The 22,562-nt window shown below is 44.5% G+C and overlaps 2 protein-coding genes across 2 annotated transcripts; one reads left to right on the top strand and one right to left on the bottom strand.

Moving 5' to 3' along the window:
* Positions 1-830, bottom strand: LOC109769555 (uncharacterized). The gene is made up of 2 exons (XM_020328286.4): positions 593-830; positions 1-504 (listed from the first exon to the last, which is right to left on the bottom strand). Exons 1-2 carry the CDS (start codon positions 740-742, stop codon positions 346-348), a joined length of 309 nt encoding a protein of 102 aa, XP_020183875.1. The 5' UTR covers positions 743-830; the 3' UTR covers positions 1-345.
* Positions 831-11,426: 10,596 nt separating this feature from the next.
* On the top strand, positions 11,427-14,222 carry LOC109769553 (ricin B-like lectin EULS3). The gene is made up of 4 exons (XM_020328285.4): positions 11,427-12,270; positions 12,517-12,639; positions 13,451-13,679; positions 13,863-14,222. Coding segments are annotated over exons 1-4 (1,008 nt in total). The 5' UTR covers positions 11,427-11,616; the 3' UTR covers positions 13,865-14,222.
* Positions 14,223-22,562: the final 8,340 nt, after the last annotated feature.

The following is a 22,562-nucleotide window of genomic DNA, read 5'->3' as shown; positions in this document are numbered from 1 at the left end:
TAACTTGGCAAACAACATCCATTAATTAGATACAAGTGCTAATGGATTACATAGTGGACCATAATTTGCAAGCGTGCTGACCAGACCAGACCAGACAAATGGTGGCACAGCCGCAAGCACAAACACTCCATCGTCAACCCAAAAGCTACAGCTTGCTGACACTGAAGAGACCGCACTAATTTGACACAGAGAGGGACTGCACTAATCAAAGCCCATAGCGGGCTACAGCCACACTAATTTAACACGGCGGGACTACTACCACGCTAATTTTAAAGAGGGCGCCGTGACAACAAGACCTACTACTACTGATACTACGGCCGGCCATCCACCAGCATCTAGATTAGATTACGCCATAGATGCATTCCGCTTTGCGAACAGCCGCAGCACGAGAGCCAGAACAAGCAGGTTGACGAGCAGATTGGTCACGCCGAGGAGGAGGGTCATCCTTGCAACATCGGCCAGCGCGTACCCGTCTGACCAGCGGAAGAACCAGCCAAGAACAGCCTGCGAAACGGGGGAACAGACTAAGCTGTGACGCTGCGAAATGCAGGAGGACGACTAATAATGGAGGGGAATGGGCAAGAACACGTACGCTGCGGCGGAGTTTCTTGTAGATCTGGGTCCCGGGACGAGAGCCGCCGCGGGAGGCAATGGTGGTGATGTGGCCCCCGCAGTCCGCGCAGGGGATCGGGGGGAGGCTGTCCCGGTCGGCAGAAACGGAGGACGAACCGGATGTGGACATCGCCGTCGGTGGAATCGCTGGGTAGGGTGGCTCTGGATTTGGGAAGTGGTGTGTGGAAGTGGAAATGGGGAAGAAGGGGGGGAGTGCTCCTCGCTAGCGCCTTATGCGCCGCAAGAGGAAACCAGCGCCCACGCGCCTGGAAAAGTGGGCCGGCCCATGAACGAGCCGACGAGCTCGTACGACGCCTGCTTCCCCAGCTATCCCGCTCGTTTGTTTCGTTTACTCAAAAGAAAAAAAACGAAAAAACGCTCGATCGTTTCATGGTAGACCGGTGAGCCATTGACCATTGACTTTCGAGAATTTTTTTTGAATTTTTTTAAAAAAGTTCATCAAACTTTAAAAAAATTCACGAATTACAAAAAAGTTAACCGATTTTGATATAAGGTTCATGAATTTAGGAAAAAAAGTTCAAAAAAATTTGGAAAAAGTTCACGAAATTTAGAAAAAGTTCACCTAATTTTGAAAAAAGTTCATCAGTTTTAAAAAAGTTCATCAAATTTTGAAAAAGTACATATAATTTGAAAAAAGTTCATTGGTTTTGAAAAAAGTTAATCAAATTTGAAAAATACTTCATCCAATTTGGAAAAAAGTTCATCAAATTTGAAAAAGATTCATCAAATTTGAAAAAAGTTCAACGCATTTGACAAAAGTTGATCGATGTTAAGAAAAAGTTCACGAATTTCAGAAAAAGTTCATCAAACCCAGGGAGAAGAAAAACAAAAAAGAAAAAACGAAAGAGAAAACCAAAAAAAGGAAAGCAGAAGAAAAAAAGAACAAAGTAAAAGGCGTAGAAACATGAAAGTAGCACGTCCAGTTTGGGGTTGCTGGGTGGTTATGCAGCTTATTGTTAAGCAGGAGGTCTCGGGTTCGAATCAAAGCACTACCATATTAAAAGGCTTAGATGGTGAGAGCAACTAGTTAACGAGTGCTCTTTCGGAAGCCTCGTAACGATCAGCGTCACTTAGCGTGCTCTTAGCCATTCGCCACGTGTCGCGCTCTGGGCGCTCCCTCTGAATTTTATTTTTTTATTTTTCCGCACGCGTTTTCGGCTTTTTAAACGGTTTTTTTCGGGGTTTTTTCGACGTTTTGGTTTTTCACCGGTCTTCTTTAGCTTTTCAATCAAAAAAATTGGGAAAAAATATTTTTGCGTGAAAAAACGTGTTTTAATTTTTTTCCCTTTCGTGAAAGTCACGGTTTTGCTTCCGCGAGAGAGGCACGGTTTTGCTTTCGCGAGAGTCACAGCCGTGCCTCTCGGAAAGGAAAAACACACGTTTTCTGTTTTTCTCTTTCGCGAGAGTCACGGTTTTGCTTCCGCGAGAGGCACGGGTGTGCTTTCGCGAGAGTCACGGCCGTGCCTCTCGGAAAGAAAAAAACACACGTTTTCTGTTTTTCTTTTCTTTCGCGAGTCACGGTTTTGCTTCCGCGAGAGGCATGGTTGTGCTTTCGCGAGAGTCACGGCCGTGCCTCTCGGAAAGGGAAAAAACGCGTTTTCTGTTTTTTTCCTTTCGCGAGAGTCACGGTTTTGCTTCCGCAAGAGGCACTGTTGTGCTTTCACGAGAGTCACGGCCGTGCCTCCTCGAAAACGGAAAAAACGCGTTTTCTCTTTTTTTTTTCTTCCGCGAGAGTCACGGTTTTGCTTCCGCGAGAGGCACGGTTGTGATTTCGTGAGAGGCACGGGCGTGCCTCTTTCGAAAGGGAAAAAACCCGTGCACCGGGTTCGGTTTTTTCGTCAAAAATAGTTCGTCAAAACCTATCAACATGGGATTTAGTTTTGAAGATCTCAACGCGAGGAATCCAACGGTGAAAGCGGTTCGAGATTTGGACGCATAGTTTGAAAGATAAAACGTTTTGAATAAACGGATCTACGAAAAAAGGGAAAACTCCCAAGTTGCGACAAGTGGCGCGCTGCATGTGCACCGCTTGTCGCAATCAGGGGAATTGGAGTGATCTTTGCAACGAGTATTCCTCAATTAATGATTTCGTCAGATAATTTGGGCACCTCAATCTGTCACGGGCTGGCTCATTAAATGATTCGCAGACCTCAGCCCCAGTGTTATGTTCCACGAGAAATACTGCTGCATTACACAAAGTTCGTATAATTTTTCTAAAAATGATTCAAAACATTCAGAAAAATGTGAGTGACATATAATAAAATATTTGCACATTTCGAGAAAAATGTTTCTACAATGCAAAAAATTGTTCAGTAAGCTTAAAACAATGATTTATGCCATTCAAAAAAATTGAACGCAACATCTAAAAAAAGTTCATCCATTATAGATATATGTTCATGACATTTACAAAATCTCTCACACCATACAAAAAAGTGTTCAATGTGCATTTAAAACTTCTTAACTTTTATTTGAAAACCAAAAGTGCACCATGTATTTTAAAAAATCAACGTGTATAAAAAAACATTGTGCATGTATAGGGAAAATGTACAACCTGTATTTTTAAAAATTGACATGTATTTGAAAAAATGAAACTAAGAAAATGTAATAAAAACCAATGAAGAAACTGAGAAAAAATGCATGGAAGGTTCTAAAACTAGTATAAAGAACCTTCCCAAAACCGTCGTAATGAGCCGGCCTACTAAAGCGACCGCGTAGCCAGCGCCAGAGAAGAGACGGACTTACGTCTCGCACTAAGTGATACATAACTCCCCATAAAGAAAAAATGAACATAATGAAAGAGCCAAAATTTTAGGCCATGCCATGAGTGAGTACAAAAGCTCGAGCCGATGCACGTAGGTTGCCGCGGATGCTATATCTCACCTATTGTGATTCACATCTTTTGCTCACCTACAACACTTCGATCTATGTCGGCCCACTTCTTCTCCTTTTTTCTGGTTTTGGAACTATTTTTATTTTTTTGCTTTGACTTTTTCTTTATTCTTCCTTTCTGGTTTACTATTTTACCATTCCTTCTTTGAATAAAGAAACACAATTTATTTTAAATATATTTTACATTTCATATTGTTTTATGTTTTCCTTTTCTTTGTTAATTTCTTTTGCATAACTTATTTTAAGTAGATTTATTATTCCTTCTTGATATAAAAGTTTCTTATTATCATTTTTACGGTGATGGTTCTTATTATTTTTGTCGGGTTTAGCATAATGTTCATTGTGTATTTTAAGAATCTTCACCATGTTGAAAAAAGTTTTTGTCACATATTTTGAAAGATGTTTGGGGGTATATTTTTAAAAAATTGACAATGTATTTCGGAAGTGCTCATTGTGTTTAAAAGAACAACCATGTATTTAAAAAAATCATCCAATATTTCAATAACTGTTCTTTGTGTATTTAAAAAATGTTCAACGCGCACTAAAAATGTACCACATGTATTAAAGAAGTTCATATTGTATTTAAAAATATTCACCATTTATTAACTATGTTCATCGTGTATTAGAAAAATGTCATCATGTATTTTGGAAAATATTCATCGTGCATTTAAAATTTGTTACTCTCCACGATTCATATTACTTGTCACTCAAACGGATGTATCTAGAACTGAAGTATGTCTAGATACATCCATTTGGGCGACAAAATAAATAAATCTGAGGGAGTACTATATATTCTGAAAAATGTTCATCTTGTATTTGGAAATACACCCTCCATACACTGCCTAGAATATTCACCCATTGTTGCATACTTGTTTGAGAGGTACTATAGAGATTTTATTGCTTTTCTTATTGCTTTTCCTTCCATGAGAACCATACCCAACTCCCCTATCAGAATCCATAATGCCATCGCCTAAGTTATTGGCTCTGCTATTGTTCAACACTGAGTTGATCCCATGAGTTGGGGATTCTACTTCCAACCGCTAGAGATAATATTTCCGAGCCATGAAAGTAGTGTGTTAGGTGGAATTTTAGTGTTGTCTTTGTAGGCCACCTTAACCCTGATCACACCATAGAAAAGAGCTAAACATGCCTTTTCGAACTACATCCTGCGGGAGACCAAATATAGAGAGTAATTTGATCAAACATAGCCCACTCACGCCATATGGGAATGAGTCTCAAGAGGGAATTTGACTAAAAAGATCCATCATCCAAGGCTCTAACCTCCATCGCCAGTTAGACTTATAAATGATCCCAAATTCACTAGCCAGTTCTTGTTGTGATATTATGCATACCTCAATGTACACTACGCCCATATTTTGGAGATGTCTAAGTAACTGGGCATTCACCTGAGGGATCTCAACCTTATAGAAGCCATGTCATGTCACATCACTGCCAATATATCTAGAAGTGATGTGAGGTTGTTTCCTGTCTGGACAATTCTCCACTTGATTACAAATAAAATGGGCCTTTCGTTTGGAACAATCACTATTTTGCTGCCTAGGCTCACTACAGTTAGACAAGATAAATGGAGCATATGAATTGAGCTTTAGAGCGCAATCGACCTCACTATTAGATCTAGGATTCTTCTCCAACTGCCCCTGCTTAGATTTCTAAGATCCTAGTAGTTGCTGGCTATCAGAAGGAATATACTTACATGCATGGTAATTGGAGGGGGAAGCCATAGTTGAATTGGAAGGGCCCCCGACTACACTCGACATCAGCCATGGAAATCAATGTTGGAGGCTGGCTCAAAGCGGCTTGCGTCTCCTCCTCCCTTGAGATCGAAGATGTGGAGTCAGCCTACGCTAGTTCTGGGTAGAAGGAGGCACCCCCACAGGGTGTCGATGAAATATCAAAAGTGGATTCAGAAACCCGATTCGGCAACCCGCCTTGCGCTCCTCTGCTTTTCTTATGAGATCCCCTCTCCTCGCCCGCTAACAATAGAGATGAGCACGATGAGAGAGCCTCACCGCTCCTTCATGTTTGGCAATGATAGGGTCGGTAGGAGAGGGTCAAAGGATTGATATTGTTGACTGGAGGGGGTGAACAAATGACTAACAATTTTTAATCTCTTTTCCAATTTTAAAGGATACAACAAGAATATAGCTTATCTAGATATGCAACTAGATGGACAACCTATATGACAGGCTCAAAATAACAACAACTTAGATAAGATGCACAATAATACTAACTAGCACAAACTAAGTGAGGGAAAGAATAAACCACAAGTGGAGACAATGATATTGTTCCCGGAGTTCCCTCATTTGGGGAGGTACATCTTCATTGAAGAGGTGTGGAGGCACTATGCCCACCAAGCTCCACAATGGCTCATCTTGTTCTCCTCATGCCCTTGCACAATGCAAGGTGCTACGATCCGCTACGCGGTGCCCTTGGTGGCGGCGACCGAACCTTCACAAACCAGGCTGGGGTAAATTCCACAACTAATTGGAGGCATGGTTTTTGAGTCGCTGATTAGTCGCTGTATAGTCACCGACTAATCGCCAAGTCGTTTTCCAAAAATCAGGGCGACTCGCGACTATACAGCGACTTATGGTGACTATACAACGACTTTCATCGACTATACGCCGAGCCGCAGGGCTCGCGGCGACTCACCAAGTCGCGACTCAAAAACCTTGATTGGAGGCTCCCAACACCACCACAAAGCCTCACCACAGTGATTGGAGCTTTGAGGTGACCACTTCTTTCTAGGGTGCCCAAACACCCAAGAGTAAGAAGTTTCAGGGAAAGCAAGTGGGAATAATTTTTCCTTCGGTGGAGTGATAAATCTAGGTTTTCTCTCTCAAATCCTATAAGATAAACAAGTTTGAGTTGCTAGGGAGAGAGATCTAAGAGATTTAAAAGTTTTGGGAAACAATGGAGGAGAGAAGGCAATGTCGGGGAACGTAGTAATTTCAAAAAATTTCCTACGCACACACATGATCATGGTGATGCATAGCAACGAGAGGGGAGAGTGTGTCCACGTACCCTCGTAGACCGAAAGCGGAAGCGTTAGCACAACACGGTTAATGTAGTCGTACGTCTTCACGATCCGACCGATCCGAGTACCGAACGTACGGCACCTTCGAGTTCAGCACACGTTCAGCTCGATGACGTTCCTCGAACTCCGATCCAGCCGAGCTTTGAGGGAGAGTTTCGTCAGCACGACGGCGTGGTGACGGTGATGATGATGCTACCGATGTAGGGCTTCGCCTAAGCACCGCTACGATATTATCGAGGTGGAATATGGTGGAGGGGGGCACCGCACATGGCTAAGAGATCAAGAGATTAATTGTTGTGTCTCCAAGGGGGTGCCTCCCTCCCCGTATATAAAGGAGTGGAGGAGGGGGAGGGGGCCGGCCACCCTAGGCGCGCCCCATGAGGAGTCCTACTCCCACCGGGAGTAGGACTCCCCCCTTTCAAGTGGGAGTAGGAGAGGAGAGGGAAGGAGAGAGAGGGGGAAAGGAAAGGGGGGCGCCGCCCCCCCTCCTTGTCCAATTCGGACTGGGGGGGAAGGGGGCGCGCGGCTGCCCTTGGCCGCCCCTCCTCTTCTCCACTAGGGCCCAATAGGCCCATTAGTCTCCCCAGGGGGTTCCGGTAACCCCCCGGTACTCCGGTATGTGTCCGAAACTTCCCGAAACCATTCCGGTGTCCGAACATAGTCGTCCAATATATCAATCTTTATGTCTCGACCATTTCGAGACTCCTCGTCATGTCCGTGATCATATTCGGGACTCCGAACTACCTTCGGTACATCAAAACACAAAACTCATAATACCGATCGTCATCTAACTTTAAGTGTGCGGACCCTACGGGTTCGAGAACTATGTAGACATGACCGATACACGTCTCCGGTCAATAACCAATAACGGAACTTGGATGCTCATATTGACTCCTACATATTCTACGAAGATCTTTATCGGTCAAACCGCATAACAACATACGGTGTTCCCTTTGTCATCGGTATGTTACTTGCCCGAGATTCGATCGTCGGTATCTCAATACCTAGTTCAATCTCGTTACCGGCAAGTCTCTTTACTCATTCCGTAATACATCATCTCGCAACTAACTCATTAGTCACAATGCTTGCAAAGCTTATAGTGATGTGCATTACCGAGAGGGCCCAAAGATACCTCTCCGACAATCGGAGTGACAAATCATAATCTCGAAATAGCCCAACCCAACAAGTACCTTCGGAGACACCTATAGAGCACCTTTATAATCACCCAGTTACGTTGTGACGTTTGATAGCACACAAAGTGTTCCTCCGGTAAACGGGAGTTGCATAATCTCATAGTCATAGGAACATCTATAAGTCATGAAGAAAGCAATAGCAACATACTAAACGATCAAGTGCTAAGCTAACGGAATGGGTCAAGTCAATCACATTATTCTCCTAATAATGTGATCCCGTTAATCAAATGACAACTCATGTCCATGGCTAGGAAACTTAACCATTTTCGATTAACGAGCTAGTCAAGTAGAGGGCATACTAGTGACACTATGTTTGTCTATGTATTCACACATGTATTATGTTTCCGGTTAATACAATTCTAGCATGAATAATAAACATTTATCATGATATGAGGAAATAAATAATAACTTTATTATTGCCTCTAAGGCATATTTCCTTCAGGCAAGAGGTCACTCAACTTGGGGAAGAAGACCTCTTCTTATAGTCCTCCCAGTCCAACTGTTACACCAGATTTCAACTGAGCGGTATGACTACAGTCCCATACGAATTGCACTGCCAGTGCCCAAGCGGTACTTTCGTAACAGGCACTGGTACTACCAGCTAAAATAGAATATCCGGTACTGCCAGTGCCGCTCTAGCACCACGGCAAAAATAGAGGGAAAGACCCCTCCCCTCCGTGGTAGTAGGTCCAACACTACGTCCAGTAGTGCCGCTCCACAAGGGAGCCATACTATCGGTCATGAGTGCGGTACTACTGGCCTGGATGACAAGCAGCAGCAGCATTGCTCCCTTGAGGGAGGGGATCTAACACTGCCTACCCCGGTACTACCGGTAGCGAAAAACAAGAGCAGCAGAAATTAGATGGGAAACTCCTCAAAAGTTGGGAAGCTCATGTTGGTGTAGTATGATTTTTGTATGTGTTTAATTCCAGACATACCTTTCAACGCGGAACCCCTATCAATAATACAGTTTCCCTGCGACTCAATAGAAAATAAATCGTAAGAACGCCGCCTTTGGTCTTATTGTTTTAGAGGGGAACCTAACCATCTTGTGCCACTTTTCGAATATACATGTATAGCTCAAGCACACGATTATACCGCAAATTATGTTGTCATCTACACCAAAATAACTTAGGTAGGGAAATGCCCTTTTAGAGGGGAAGCACCGGCTTGACTCAGGGCGACGTTCTTTGCTTAGCCTGCGCAGCCTGACTGTCGGCCTTCTCGTGTTTGATAAGCATTTGCTCGAAGATGAAACCTCCGCCACCCACCAACATGAGATGCAGGCGTGACGAGCAATCTAGAGAAGGACGATTGTCTCCCACCGAAAAGGATGATGATAGATTCCCACAAGGCAAGGAATGAGAGGTCGCGGAGCCCTCTAATCAAACTCCACCGTGAATAACCTCCATCGGGCTCGCTAGACTCGGGAGGTCGCGATAGGATCCTTCACCGTTGATTACCTTTGATCCAGTTTTGAATGTAGATAGTCCTCACCTCTTTCCCCAGGGGTGACAGTGGGTATCGAACCCATGGGAAGTTCAACGGTTAGACATGGATTCAAGCAAAGCTATCATTCTTGTAAGAAATTTAAGTTTCCTGGACCGAACAAGCAGTGGTTGAGAGAGAGAGAGAGAGAGAGAGAGAGAGAGAGAGAGAGAGAGGGAGAGGGGGGAGGTAGGAAGAGGGGGGGGGGGGGAGAGGAAGGGAGGGAGGGAGAGAGGTCAAATAGAAGGGAATATGCATGGGCATGAGGACTTTACTTACAACCTTATACTTGCACTTAGGATCTTAGCTTTATTTCCAACATGGTCCTGATAGACACCGTTATGATGTGCTCTCAACGATTAGACGTGGGGGATGTGCCCAAATAACATCTCAACCAATCAACAACCTACATCATAAGTCTATTGTCCAATCAAGGACCTTACCGCCGTGCTGGGTTACCTAGATTATTAAGGATTTTTCTAGACTGATGCATTTTTCATTTAATGATTGCACCTCATGGTCCCTAGAGAGTTGCTCTCGGCTACTATACAAATCATTACTATCATCGGTGTTTGGTGTAGCCTCCCATGTATCCATGCACTTTACCTCCTCTTGAATTGGTCTGAAATATTCTGGGTACCCGCAGAGTCTTAGAACGAGAACAAGACAAGAGAAAAATGTGTTGCAAATAACACACATACAAATAATGTCAACTTAAGTAAAGTCATACCAACGGTCCCGAGCATAGGTATAGAGGGTTGCAAGGCTTATGCCTGAGGGGATTGCCCACACATCTCAATCAAATCACAGATGGAAAACATTGTAGATAACATTGATGATAGATGAATGATTGTATAAAGTCTTTCAATGTCGCCATATGCGATGTATCAATTACAACTACGACAAACTATGGGGAGAATTGCTATGGAGATGGAGATGTCGGCGATTAGGGTTTCTAGGGATGGATGATGGTGATCCTAAATAGACCCTCACCCCTTTTATGAAGGTTGTCGCGGATGACGTCACGGTGCCAACAGTGCATGGTGCGAGCGTGCACGCTCATACCAGACACCGTCTTTCGCTCTGGATAGCCTGTGGCGCCTCCCTTTGATATGACTTGATCTCCTATCTTCTGTTTTTCCATGTATTACTCAATTTCCTCCCCTTTATGGTCCAAAAGCTGCAACAACAAATTATAAAAAGGGATCTATAATCTTTTGCGTTCACTAGTCATTAGTGACAAATCTGAGTGATTATCTTGGAATATCCATGAATATCCGGGTTAAATAATGGTTGAATGAGTGTAAAAAATACACTCATTAGCCGCCGATGTGAGGATCCTCTCCGCTATCAACGGTTGACTAGTGTGGAACAATCGAGTCTTCTCTTACTCGTTGGTTCTCGACATGGCCAGAACCGCTAAACTGACCCTTTCCAACTTTGTAGCCCGCTCCGCCCGATCTAGCACCTCCAGAAGCTCACGAATCTCCTGATCTGACACCACCCCCCTGTGCACCACATCCACCCATAGAGGTAGAAGAAGATGACACTACCCTCCCATATCTCGCTGAACTAGGTCCCAAGGCAACTCCAAGCTCCACATCCGAGCAGAGAGTAGGATGACGCAGCGTCGGGGCTGCCCTCAGGTATGCAGAGTTGAGGCCAGGGTCGCCGAGGATTAGGGAAGGGCGGCAAGTTGCGAGGCTAGGTGGAGGCGGAGGCAAAGAGATACAGATGGCGCCGCGAGAGCAAACATTTTGAAAGTGTCTGATAGTCGTTCACATGTGGCTTGATGCCACTATATCATCAACCACCGTACATATCTTTATCGCTGTTACACCAATGTCACACAAGAAAATCAAATCACAGCTGCAACAACCGCACTATCCATGTTTTATGGGCCATAGCGTACACATCACATTGAAACCTTTTTCTGCCTCTTCCTCTTTCTTGAAATTCAAGCAATAATTGAGTGTTTGGTTGATTTTTGTTGAGCTGGTACTTGACTGATTTGGTTCGATACGATCTGATCTGCATCTGATGGAGGAGATACGATCATGATTTTCAACGCCGAGCCGATCCGCGACATGTGTAGTCGACGAGTGAAGTCTGTATGCGTCGAGCTGTGCACGTGGTGGACACCTCGCCGGCCCACCGATCGCCATCGCCCAGTTGCGAAATTGAAGCGGTCGGTCGTGTGAGTGCGTGCGATTGGCGCCACGTCGCGCGCTCACCCGCCCGTCGACATGTACTCCGGCGACGCGACGTATATAGGCTGAGCTTGGCCCGGATCAGATCCACCTCCACTACCCCGCGCGCGTTCCCATTTCCCGACCACCGACAGGCCAGTCAATCATGGACTTCCCGCACCGCCACGGCCACGGCCACGGCCGCCGCGACGACGACGACGAAGACCGCCGCGCCCCCGCCCCCTACGGCCGCCACGAGCCTGATGCGTACGGCGCCCCTCCCCCGTCCTACGGCCGCCGCCCCGACGACGACGCTGGCGACGCCTACGGCCGCCACCCTCCCGCCGCCTACGGCGCTCCTCCCCCGGCCTACGGTGCCCCGCCTCCCGCCTACGGGGGCGGCCGCGAGGATGAGTACGGAGGCCGCGCCCCGGCATACGGTGCCCCGGCCCCGGCCTACGGTGGAGGCCGCGAGGACGACTACGGGCGCCACGCGCCCGCGCCTGCGGGCTACGGCGGTGGTGACTACGGGCGCCACGCCCCTGCTCCGGCCTACGGAGGCGGCCGCGACGAAGGCTACGGCGCACCCGCCCACGGCAACGTGGTGCACGTCTCCCACGAGTCCGGCGACGAGAGGCCGCAGTACGGGGGCTACGGCCACGAGACGCGCCCGCACCACGGCGGCGGCGGGATGGCGCCCCCGGCGACCAGGCAGCCGACGTACAGGATCCTCTGCAAGGCCGGCGAGGACAGCTTCAGCCTCGCCGCCAGGGACGGCAAGGTCTGCCTCGTCCGCACCGACCGCGACGACGACACGCAGGTACACACACATAACACCTCTGCAAGATCGATCGAAGATCGGCCACACATGCTTCCATGATCCCGATCCAGAATAGTATAGTGAACTTGCCATCGGGATCTGAGAACTTGGTGTTTCTGCCTTGTCCTTTTCTAATTGGGGAAAAGCAGCAATCCTGTTTGGCTTTTGCTCAAGCAAATTTTTATGTGTTATTATTTCTTCTCTGATCATGTGCTTGATGGATTTGAATATACACATATGATGCAGCACTGGATCAAGGACATGAAGTACAGCACGAGGGTGAAGGATGAGGAAGGCTACCCTGCCATGGCACTCGTCAACAAGGCCAGCGGAGAGGCGCTCAAGCACTCCCTTGGCCAATCCCACCCTGTAACTAGCCTCCCTGCTTCAGCTCATCCATCCAACTTCTAATTTTTGCTATCCGATGCGTGCGTGCACGGCAGATCTTACATGATTTTGGCAAATTTAGGCATAACAGAGTATCTGCAAGCACACCACATGCCACACATTCCAAATGCCTACTTTCTCTGCAATCATACTAGCAGCGATTCTGCAAACAGAATGGGCAAAGCTTGAATGAACAGAAGCACTTTGAGCTTATTGGCAGTGTGACCTGTGGTGTTTCAGTGAATAATCACCACTAGGATTTAGTGTTTTTTTGGCTAAAATGATATAAACTAGTCCAGCATGAGCGAAATTCTCCCTGTTCTTGGGAATTATATTTGTCTACTAGGTGTCGTATTCAGCAAACGTTTTTAATTTTGTCAGTGTCAAAAACTTAAATCTGCAACAGTGTTCCATATTACCATCAAGATCATAGCTATAAAAATACTTCTACGCACGTACATGTTCACTGTCTTGCTCAGCAAATTTTGTAAGAAAAAAAATGTCAAGTGTACCAGCTGTGACTGTGATCTGTTATGGCCCCTTCCACATTAGCATCCATGTTCATATATTTCACAGCACTTCTACGGTTGTCCATGAGCACTGTAGTGGAGAGGAGCACTAGCTCTAAAATAATATGGTGAACTCGTTAGACAAAAGGACCAACACTGGTTCCAGAATAATTTGGTAATTGCTATGAGGTGTCACATGGTCATGAGCTCATCATGCTCAACCCTGAAGTGCAGCTCCAGTATTGTGAATTTGCTTACCTTCTGGTTTGTTTTTTGGATCCTAGGTTCGTCTGACCAGGTACAATCCAGACACCCTGGACGAATCGGTCCTTTGGACCGAGAGCAGGGACGTCGGGGCAGGCTACCGCTGCATCAGGATGGTGAACAACATCTACTTGAACTTTGACGCGCTCCATGGCGACAAGGACCATGGCGGTGTGCGTGATGGAACCACCCTCATTCTGTGGGAGTGGACTGAGGGCGACAACCAGCGCTGGAAGATCGTTGCCTGGTGTAAGTTCTTCTATTCTATCTCCTGCGCTTGCCGTTGCTCCAGTTCAGTTTCACTAGAACAGTTTGATTAATCAATTGCCATTTGTTTCTTCTCATGCAAATAGACATACCCGCAAAAACATAAAGTAGATGCATGCTACATGATACAATTGGGGATTGATTTGTGTCTTGTACTGATGGCAGGAACGATGCATATGCTAAGCAAGTACTGAATGTTTCTGGAATAAAAAGGATGGCGCCGATGTGAGTGGTGTTTCTGTTTTGTTTGAGCAGTTATATATATTAATGAACTTGTAATGATGGATTTATTGGCGTAGATTATGTGTGATGGATGCATGAACAGACCAGTGCTTGTTATTATGCATGCATATACATGCTGTGTGACATGTTTGTGAAATACTGTATAATAGAATTGGTTTATCCCATCAATTGCTGTAACGGAGATCTATCTATATAGTTGTGGCGGATATTCAATTCGGCTCAAGGTAGCATATGCTCCTGCGTGCCAAAAATGCTTTTATAAATGTGAAAAAATATGAAAAATTCAGACATGTACATGTCATTTGCAAGTCTCTACGGCGAAAACCCAAGCATTTCGACCAGTACAGAAACAAGTTCTGTGCTTATTTTCTGGCGCTTAAACTGTCTTTTTTACCTGAGGAAGCATAATTGTTCCTTTTTTGCATGAAAATCGACAGGAGCTGTACGAACATGTAAAAAAGTCCTTTTAAAAATGGTTTTGCATTTGTTTTGAATTTGTTTAAAAAAAATGGTATTATCCTCCAGCTTTTGGTGAGATCTTTGAGGTGCAGAGACTTTGATCTTGTCTGGGATCAGAGACTCCTCTTTTCTTGTAAAAAATGTGTTGAAGGTCCCTCCAAAACAAAAAGAAATGTACTCAAGGTCAATTGCTATGTCGCTTCTCATGAAGTTGATATGATTCGCTGCTTTATTTTGATTCCACTTTTCTCATTCCAGCTTTAGCAATTATTGTTGGTATCATGTCCTGTCCACTAGAGAGTGTCTGGCTCGCCCTGGTAGTTGCCTGTTGCCATCTGCCAAATAAATCACAGTAAATTTGATGTGAGATGCCATATGCTACACGAATTATGCCGATGACCGATCCAATGGAGCCCTTTCAAATAAGGGGCTGCCATCTGTTCGGACTCTTAAATGTCTATATCATCATAGCAATAGAGTTTTGCAAAAAGAAAGAAACAAATATTGCAATAGGTTTAACGTGGGATACTTTTGATTGCAATTGTCCAGACATACTACCTATGTTATTTGTATGACTCTAATCACATGCTTACTAGATCGCCTTGGCGCGAAGGTGACGATCCCAACGTTATAATTAAGTAGGTAATGCTCAGTCCCAACGTTATAATTAAGTAGGTAATGCTCAAATTAGTAGGAAGGTTTGAGGAACTGTCTACATCTAAAAAATCAAAGTAGCCATCCATGATAGATGAGCTTACTACATGTCACAAACAGCAAAATAAACCCAAAGCAAGGTAAGCAAGGCATAGTCAATTCACAGGATGATTGATTTGCATGGTCACGACAAAAGCAGTAAGAGAATCGGCAGTGAGCTGGACACTAAAACTGAACATATTTATGATATTCTAAAAGCTTTCACACACATAAACATGCATTTCACAAGGGACTGAAATATACCAGCACATGGGTGTCACATGATTAAATTGAAAAACCCTCCAAAGGACCATTTAAATTGGTTTCAAACATGGGTACAGGAATGATAGATATGACAGAAATACAAATTGCAGTCACATATGCACAACAGCAATGTACTAATGCATTTCCCTATAAAGTAAGAGATCATATAATGCATAATTTTGTTTGGATCTCAACCTTGACTCTATTCAAGCACGACTGGCAAGATTGAGGTAAACAAAAATGGCATCAAAGACATCACATGCCTCACTTCACAATAAAACAACCACATATCTGGTGCATTATCAGTGAGATCCAAATCCAATATAATGCTTCCAAGCTCCACATCTCTACTCTGCAGATATCAAGTGGGAATTTTTTTTAGAAATAACAAATGTATTGGAACAACTAAAATCTACAAGCCATAGTAAAACAATTTAGCCGGAAACTGATAGACAGCCTCTTAGTCTTGCAAGTAGCCAACCAATTTTTAGAAACGAATGCAAATTTGCACCACTCACAAAAAATGGACACATAAGTTTGGTAGTTGTGTTGCATGCATACTCATTCCATCACACAGTACACCTTGAGGTAAACTTGGAGAAACATGAGTGTTAGCCATTTAAACTCAAGGGGAAGAGAGTGTTCCATAAATGCATTTGTCTCATAACATCATGGACTCTTTGCAAAACTGAGTTTTCCCCGTCATAAATGCATCTGTCTCTTAACATCATGTGTTATGCATGCCGGCTTATATAAACGTGTGGCAGGTTCCACTAGATCCTGCTAATCATTAAAGTTGACGCTGGAACTGTTGAAACCCTAGACAATAGGTAAAGATGTTGGGGAACGTAGTAATTTCAAAAAAATTCCTAGGCACACACAGGATCATGGTGATGCATAGCAACGAGAGGGGATAGTGTGTCCACGTACCCTCGTAGAGCGAAAGCGGAAGCATTAGCACAACGCGGTTGATGTAGTCGTACATCTTCAAGATCCGACCGATCCGAGTACCGAACGTACGGCACCTCCGAGTTCAGCACACGTTCAGCTCGATGACGTCCCTCGAACTCCGATCCAGCCGAGCTTTGAGGGAGAGTTCCGTCAGCACGACGGCGTGGTGACGGTGATGATGATGCTACCGACGCAGGGCTTCGCCTAAGCACCGCTACGATATGATCGAGGTGGAATATGGTGGAGGGGGGCACCGCACACGGCTAAGAGATCAAGAGATCAATTGCTGTGTCTCCAAGGGGTGTCCATGGGGTGCCCCCTCCCCCGTATATAAAGGAGTGGAGGAGGGGGAGGGGGCCGGCCTCCCTAGGCGCGCCCCATGAGGAGTCCTACTCCCACCGGGAGTAGGACCCCCCCTTCCAAGTGGGAGTAGGAGAGGAGAGGGAAGGAGAGAGAGGGGGAAAGGAAAGGGGGGCGCTGCCCCCCTCCTTGTCCAATTCGGACTGGGGGGGGGGGGGGGGGGAAGGGGGCGCGCGGCTGCCCTTGGCCGCCCCTCCTCTTCTCCACTAGGGCCCAATAGGCCCATTAGTCTCCCCGGGGGGTTCCGGTAATCCCCCGGTACTCCGGTATATATTCGATACTCCCCGAAACCATTCTGGTGTCCGAACATAGTCGTCCAATATATCGATCTTTATGTCTCGACCATTTCGAGACTCCTCGTCATGTCCGTGATCATATCCGGGACTCCGACCTACCTTCGGTACATCAAAACACAAAACTCATAATACCGATCGTCATCTAAGTTTAAGCGTGCGGACCCTACGGGTTCGAGAAGTATGTAGACATGACCGAGACACGTCTTCGGTCAATAACCAATAGCGGAACCTGGATGCTCATATTGGCTCCTACATATTCTACGAAGATCTTTATCGGTCAAACCGCATAACAACATATGTTGTTCCCTTTGTCACCGGTATGTTACTTGCCCGAGATTCGGTCGTCGGTATCTCAATACCTAGTTCAATCTCATAACCGGCAAGTCTCTGTACTCGTTTCGTAATACATCATCTCGCAACTAACTCATTAGTCACAATGCTTGCAAGGCTTATAGTGATGTGCATTACCGAGAGGCCCCGAGATACCTCTCCGACAATCGGAGTGACAAATCCTAATCTCGAAATACGCCAACCCAACAAGTACCTTCGGAGACACCTGTAGAGCACCTTTATAATCACCCAGTTACGTTGTGACGTTTGGTAGCACACAAAGTGTTCCTCCGATAAACGGGAGTTGCATAATCTCATAGTCATAGGAACATGTACAAGTCATGAAGAAAGCAATAGCAACATACTAAAAGATCAAGTGCTAAGCTAACGGAATGGGTCAAGTCAATCACATTATTCTCCTAATAATGTGATCCCGTTAATCAAATGACAACTCATGTCCATGGCTAGGAAACTTAACCATCTTCGATTAACGAGCTAGTCAAGTAGAGGTATACTAGTGACACTATGTTTGTCTATGTATTCACACATGTATTATGTTTCCGGTTAATACAATTCTAGCATGAATAATAAACATTTATCATGATATGAGGAAATAAATAATAACTTTATTATTGCCTCTAGGGCATATTTCCTTCAGTCTCCCACTTGGACTAGAGTCAATAATCTAGATTACACAGTAATGATTGTAACACCCATGGAGCCTTGGTGCTGATCATGTTTTGCTCGTGGAAGAGGCTTAGTCAACGGGTCTGCAACATTCAGATCCGTATGTATCTTGCAAATCTCTATGTCTCCCACCTGGACTTGGTCCCAGATGGAATTGAAGCGTCTCTTGATGTGCTTGGTCCTCTTGTGAAATCTGGATTCCTTTGCCAAGGCAATTGCACCAGTATTGTCACAAAAGATTTTCATTGGACCCGATGCACTAGGTATGACACCTAGATCGGATATGAACTCCTTCATCCAGACTCCTTCATTTGCTGCTTCTAAAGCAGCTATGTACTCCGCTTCACACGTAGATCCCGCCACAACGCTTTGTTTAGAACTGCACCAACTGACAGCTCCATCGTTCAATGTAAACACGTATCCGGTTTGCGATTTAGAATCGTCCGGATCAGTGTCAAAGCTTGCATCGACGTAACCATTTACGACTAGCTCTTCGTCACCTCCATAAACCAGAAACATATCCTTAGTCCTTTCAGGTATTTCAGGATGTTCTTGACCGCTGTCCAGTGATCCACTCCTGGATTACTTTGGTACCTCCCTCCTAGGCTAATAGCAAGACACACATTAGGTCTGGTACACAACATTGCATACATGATAGAGCCTATGGCTGAAGCATAGGGAACATGTTTCATTTTCTCTCTATCTTCTGCAGTGGTCGGGCATTGAGTCTGACTCAACTTCACACCTTCTAACACAGGCAAGAACCCTTTCTTTGCTTGATCCATTTTGAACTTTTTCAAAACTTTGTCAAGGTATGTGCTTTGTGAAAGTCCTATCAAGTGTCTTGATCTATCTCTATAGATCTTGATGCCTAATATGTAAGCATCTTCACCGAGGTCTTTCATTGAAAAACTTTTCTTCAAATCTCCTTTTATGCTGTCCATAAATTCTATATCATTTCCAATCAGTAATATGTCATCCACATATAATATCAGAAATGCTACAGAGCTCCCACTCACTTTCTTGTAAATACAGGCTTCTCCAAAAGTCTGTATAAAACCATATGCTTTGATCACCCTATCAAAACATTTATTCCAACTCCGAGAGGCTTGCACCAGTCCATAAATGGATCGCTGGAGCTTGCACACTTTGTTAGCTCCCTTTAGATCGACAAAACCTTCTGGTTGCATCATATACAACTCTTCTTCCAGAAATCCATTCAGGAATGCAGTTTTGACATCCATTTGCCAAATGTCATAATCATAAAATGCAGCAATTGCTAACATGATTCGGACAGACTTAAGCATCCCTGCGGGTGAGAAAGTCTCATCATAGTCAATCCCTTGAACTTGTCGAAAACCTTTTGCAACAAGTCGAGCTTTATAGACAGTAACATTACCGTCAGCGTCAGTCTTCTTCTTGAAGATCCATTTATTCTCAATGGCTTGCCGATCATCGGGCAAGTCAACCAAAGTCCACACTTTGTTCTCATACATGGATCCCATCTCAGATTTCATGGCCTCAAGCCATTTTGCGGAATCTGGGCTCACCATCGCTTCTTCATAGTTCGTAGGTTCACCTTGGTCAAGTAACATGACCTCCAGAATAGGATTACCGTACCACTCTGGTGCGGATCTTACTCTGGTTGACCTACGAAGTTCAGTAGTAACTTGATCTGAAGTTTCATGATCGATATCATTAGCTTCCTCACTAATTGGTGTAGGTGTCACATGAACTGGTTTCTGTGATGAACTACTTTCCAATAAGGGAGCAGGTACAGTTACCTCATCAAGTTCTACTTTCCTCCCACTCACTTCTTTCGAGAGAAACTCCTTCTCTAGAAAGGATCCATTCTTGGCAACGAATGTCTTGCCTTCGGATCTGTGATAGAAGGTGTACCCAACAGTTTCCTTTGGGTATCCTATGAAGACACATTTCTCTGATTTGGGTTCGAGCTTATCAGGTTGAAGCTTTTTCACATCGCAGCCCCAAACTTTAAGAAACGACAACTTTGGTTTCTTGCCAAACCACAGTTCATAAGGCGTCGTCTCAACGGATTTCGATGGTGCCCTATTTAACGTGAATTCAGCCGTCTCTAAAGCATAACCCCAAAACGATAGCGGTAAATCAGTAAGAGACATCATAGATCGCACCATATCTAGTAAAGTACGATTACGACGTTCGGACACACCATTACGCTGTGGTGTTCCGGGTCGCGTGAGTTGTGAAACTATTCCGCATTGTTTTAAATGTAGACCAAACTCGTAACTCAAATATTCTCCTCCACGATCAGATCGTAGAAACTTTATTTTCTTGTTACGATGATTTTCCACTTCACTCTGAAATTCTTTGAACTTTTCAAATGTTTTAGACTTATGTTTCATTAAGTAGATATACCCATATCTGCTCAAATCATCTGTGAAGGTGAGAAAATAACGATACCCGCCGCGAGCCTCAACATTCATTGGACCACATACATCAGTATGTATGATCTCCAAAAAATCAGTTGCTCGCTCCATAGTTCCGGAGAACGGCGTTTTAGTCATCTTGCCCATGAGGCATGGTTCGCAAGTACCAAGTGATTCATAATCAAGTGATTCCAAAAGTCCATCAGTATGGAGTTTCTTCATGTGCTTTACAGCAATATGACCCAAACGGCAGTGCCACAAATAAGTTGCACTATCATTATCAACTCTGCATCTTTTGGTTTCAACATTATGAATATGTGTATCACTACTATCGAGATTCAACAAAAATAGACCACTCTTCAAGGGTGCATGACCATAAAAGATATTACTCATAGAACAACCATTATTCTCAGATTTAAATGAATAACCGTCTCACATCAAACAAGATCCAGATATAATGTTCATGCTCAACGCTGGCACCAAATAACAATTATTCAGGTCTAAAACTAATCCCGAAGGTAGATGTAGAGGTAGCGTGCCGACGGCGATCACATCGACTTTGGAACCATTTCCCATGCGCATCGTCACCTCGTCCTTAGCCAGTCTTCACTTAATCTGTAGTCCCTGTTTCGAGTTGCAAATATTAGCAACAGAACCAGTATCAAATACCCAGGTGCTACTGCGAGCTCTAGTAAGGTACACATCAATAACATGTATATCACATATACCTTTGTTCACCTTGCCATCCTTCTTATCCGCCAAATACTTGGGGCAGTTCCGCTTCCAGTGTCCAGTATGCTTGCAGTAGAAGCACTCAGTCTCAGGCTTAGGTCCAGACTTGGGTTTCTTCTCTTGACCAGCAACTTGTTTGCTGTTCTTCTTGAAGTTCCCCTTCTTCTTCCCTTTGCCCTTTTTCTTGAAACTAGTGGTCTTGTTGACCATCAACACTTGATGCTCCTTTTTGATTTCTATCTCCTGAACCTTTAGCATTGCGAAGAGCCTGGGAATTGTCTTATCCATCCCTTGCATATTATAGTTCATCACGAAGCTCTTGTAGCTTGGTGGCACTGATTGAAGAATTCTGTCAATGACACTATCATCCGGAAGATTAACTCCCAGTTGAATCAAGTGATTGTTATACCCAGACATTTTGAGTATATGTTCACTGACAGAACTATTCTCCTCCATCTTGCAGCTGTAGAACTTATTGGAGACTTCATATCTCTCAATCCGGGCATTTGCTTGAAATATTAACTTCAACTCCTGGAACATCTCATATGCTCCATGACGTTCAAAACGTCGTTGAAGTCCCGGTTCTAAGCCGTAAAGCATGGCACACTGAACTATTGAGTAGTCATCATCTTTGCTCTGCCAGACGTTCTTAACGTCATCAGTTGCATCTGCAGCAGGCCTGGCACCCAGCTGTGCTTCCAGGACGTAATTCTTCTGTGCAGCAATGAGGATAGTCCTCAAGTTACGGACCCAGTCCGTGTAATTGCGACCATCATCTTTCAACTTTGCTTTCTCAAGGAACGCATTAAAATTCAACGGAACAACAGCACGGGCCATCTATCTACAACAACATAGACAAGCAAAATACTATCAGGTACTAAGTTCATGATAAATTTAAGTTCAATTAATCATATTATTTAAGAACTCCCACTTAGATAGACATCCCTCTAATCAGCTAAGTGATCACGTGATCCAAATCAACTAAACCATGTCCGATCATCACGTGAGATGGAGTGGTTTTCAATGGTGAACATCACTATGTTGATCATATCTACTATATGATTCACGCTCGACCTTTTGGTCTAAGTGTTCCAGGCCATATCTGCATATGCTAGGCTCGTAAAGTTTAACCTGAGTATTCCGCGTGTGCAAAACTGGCTTGCACCCGTTGTAGATGAACGTAGAGCTTATCACACCCGATCATCACGTGGTGTCTCGGCACGACGAACTTTGGCAACGGTGCATACTCAGGGGGAACACTTTTATCTTGAAATTTAGTGAGAGATCATCTTATAATGCTACCGTCAATCAAAGCAAACTAAGATGCATAAAGGATAAACATCACATGCAATCAATATAAGTGATATGATATGGCCATCATCATCTTGTGCTTGTGATCTCCATCTCCGAAGCACCGTTATGATCACCATCGTCACCGGCGC

The sequence above is a fragment of the Aegilops tauschii genome, chromosome 3 (assembly GCF_002575655.3).
Source record: "Aegilops tauschii subsp. strangulata cultivar AL8/78 chromosome 3, Aet v6.0, whole genome shotgun sequence".
Lineage (NCBI taxonomy): Eukaryota > Viridiplantae > Streptophyta > Magnoliopsida > Poales > Poaceae > Aegilops > Aegilops tauschii.
Note: the sequence above shows the minus strand (reverse complement) of the source record. Positions and strands in the feature narration are given on the sequence as shown.

What these genes read in the sequence shown, in the direction of transcription:
- LOC109769555 (XM_020328286.4), bottom strand. Translation starts at nt 742, where the DNA reads ATGTCCACATCCGGTTCGTCCTCCGTTTCTGCCGACCGGGACAGCCTC. An exon ending in ACAAGAAACTCCGCCGCAGC is followed by an intron (nt 505 to 592) that starts GTACGTGTTCTT and finishes CCCGTTTCGCAG; the next exon opens with GCTGTTCTTGGCTGGTTCTT.
- LOC109769553 (XM_020328285.4), top strand. Translation starts at nt 11,617, where the DNA reads ATGGACTTCCCGCACCGCCACGGCCACGGCCACGGCCGCCGCGACGAC. An exon ending in ACCGCGACGACGACACGCAG is followed by an intron (nt 12,271 to 12,516) that starts GTACACACACAT and finishes CATATGATGCAG; the next exon opens with CACTGGATCAAGGACATGAA. An exon ending in CCCTTGGCCAATCCCACCCT is followed by an intron (nt 12,640 to 13,450) that starts GTAACTAGCCTC and finishes TTTGGATCCTAG; the next exon opens with GTTCGTCTGACCAGGTACAA.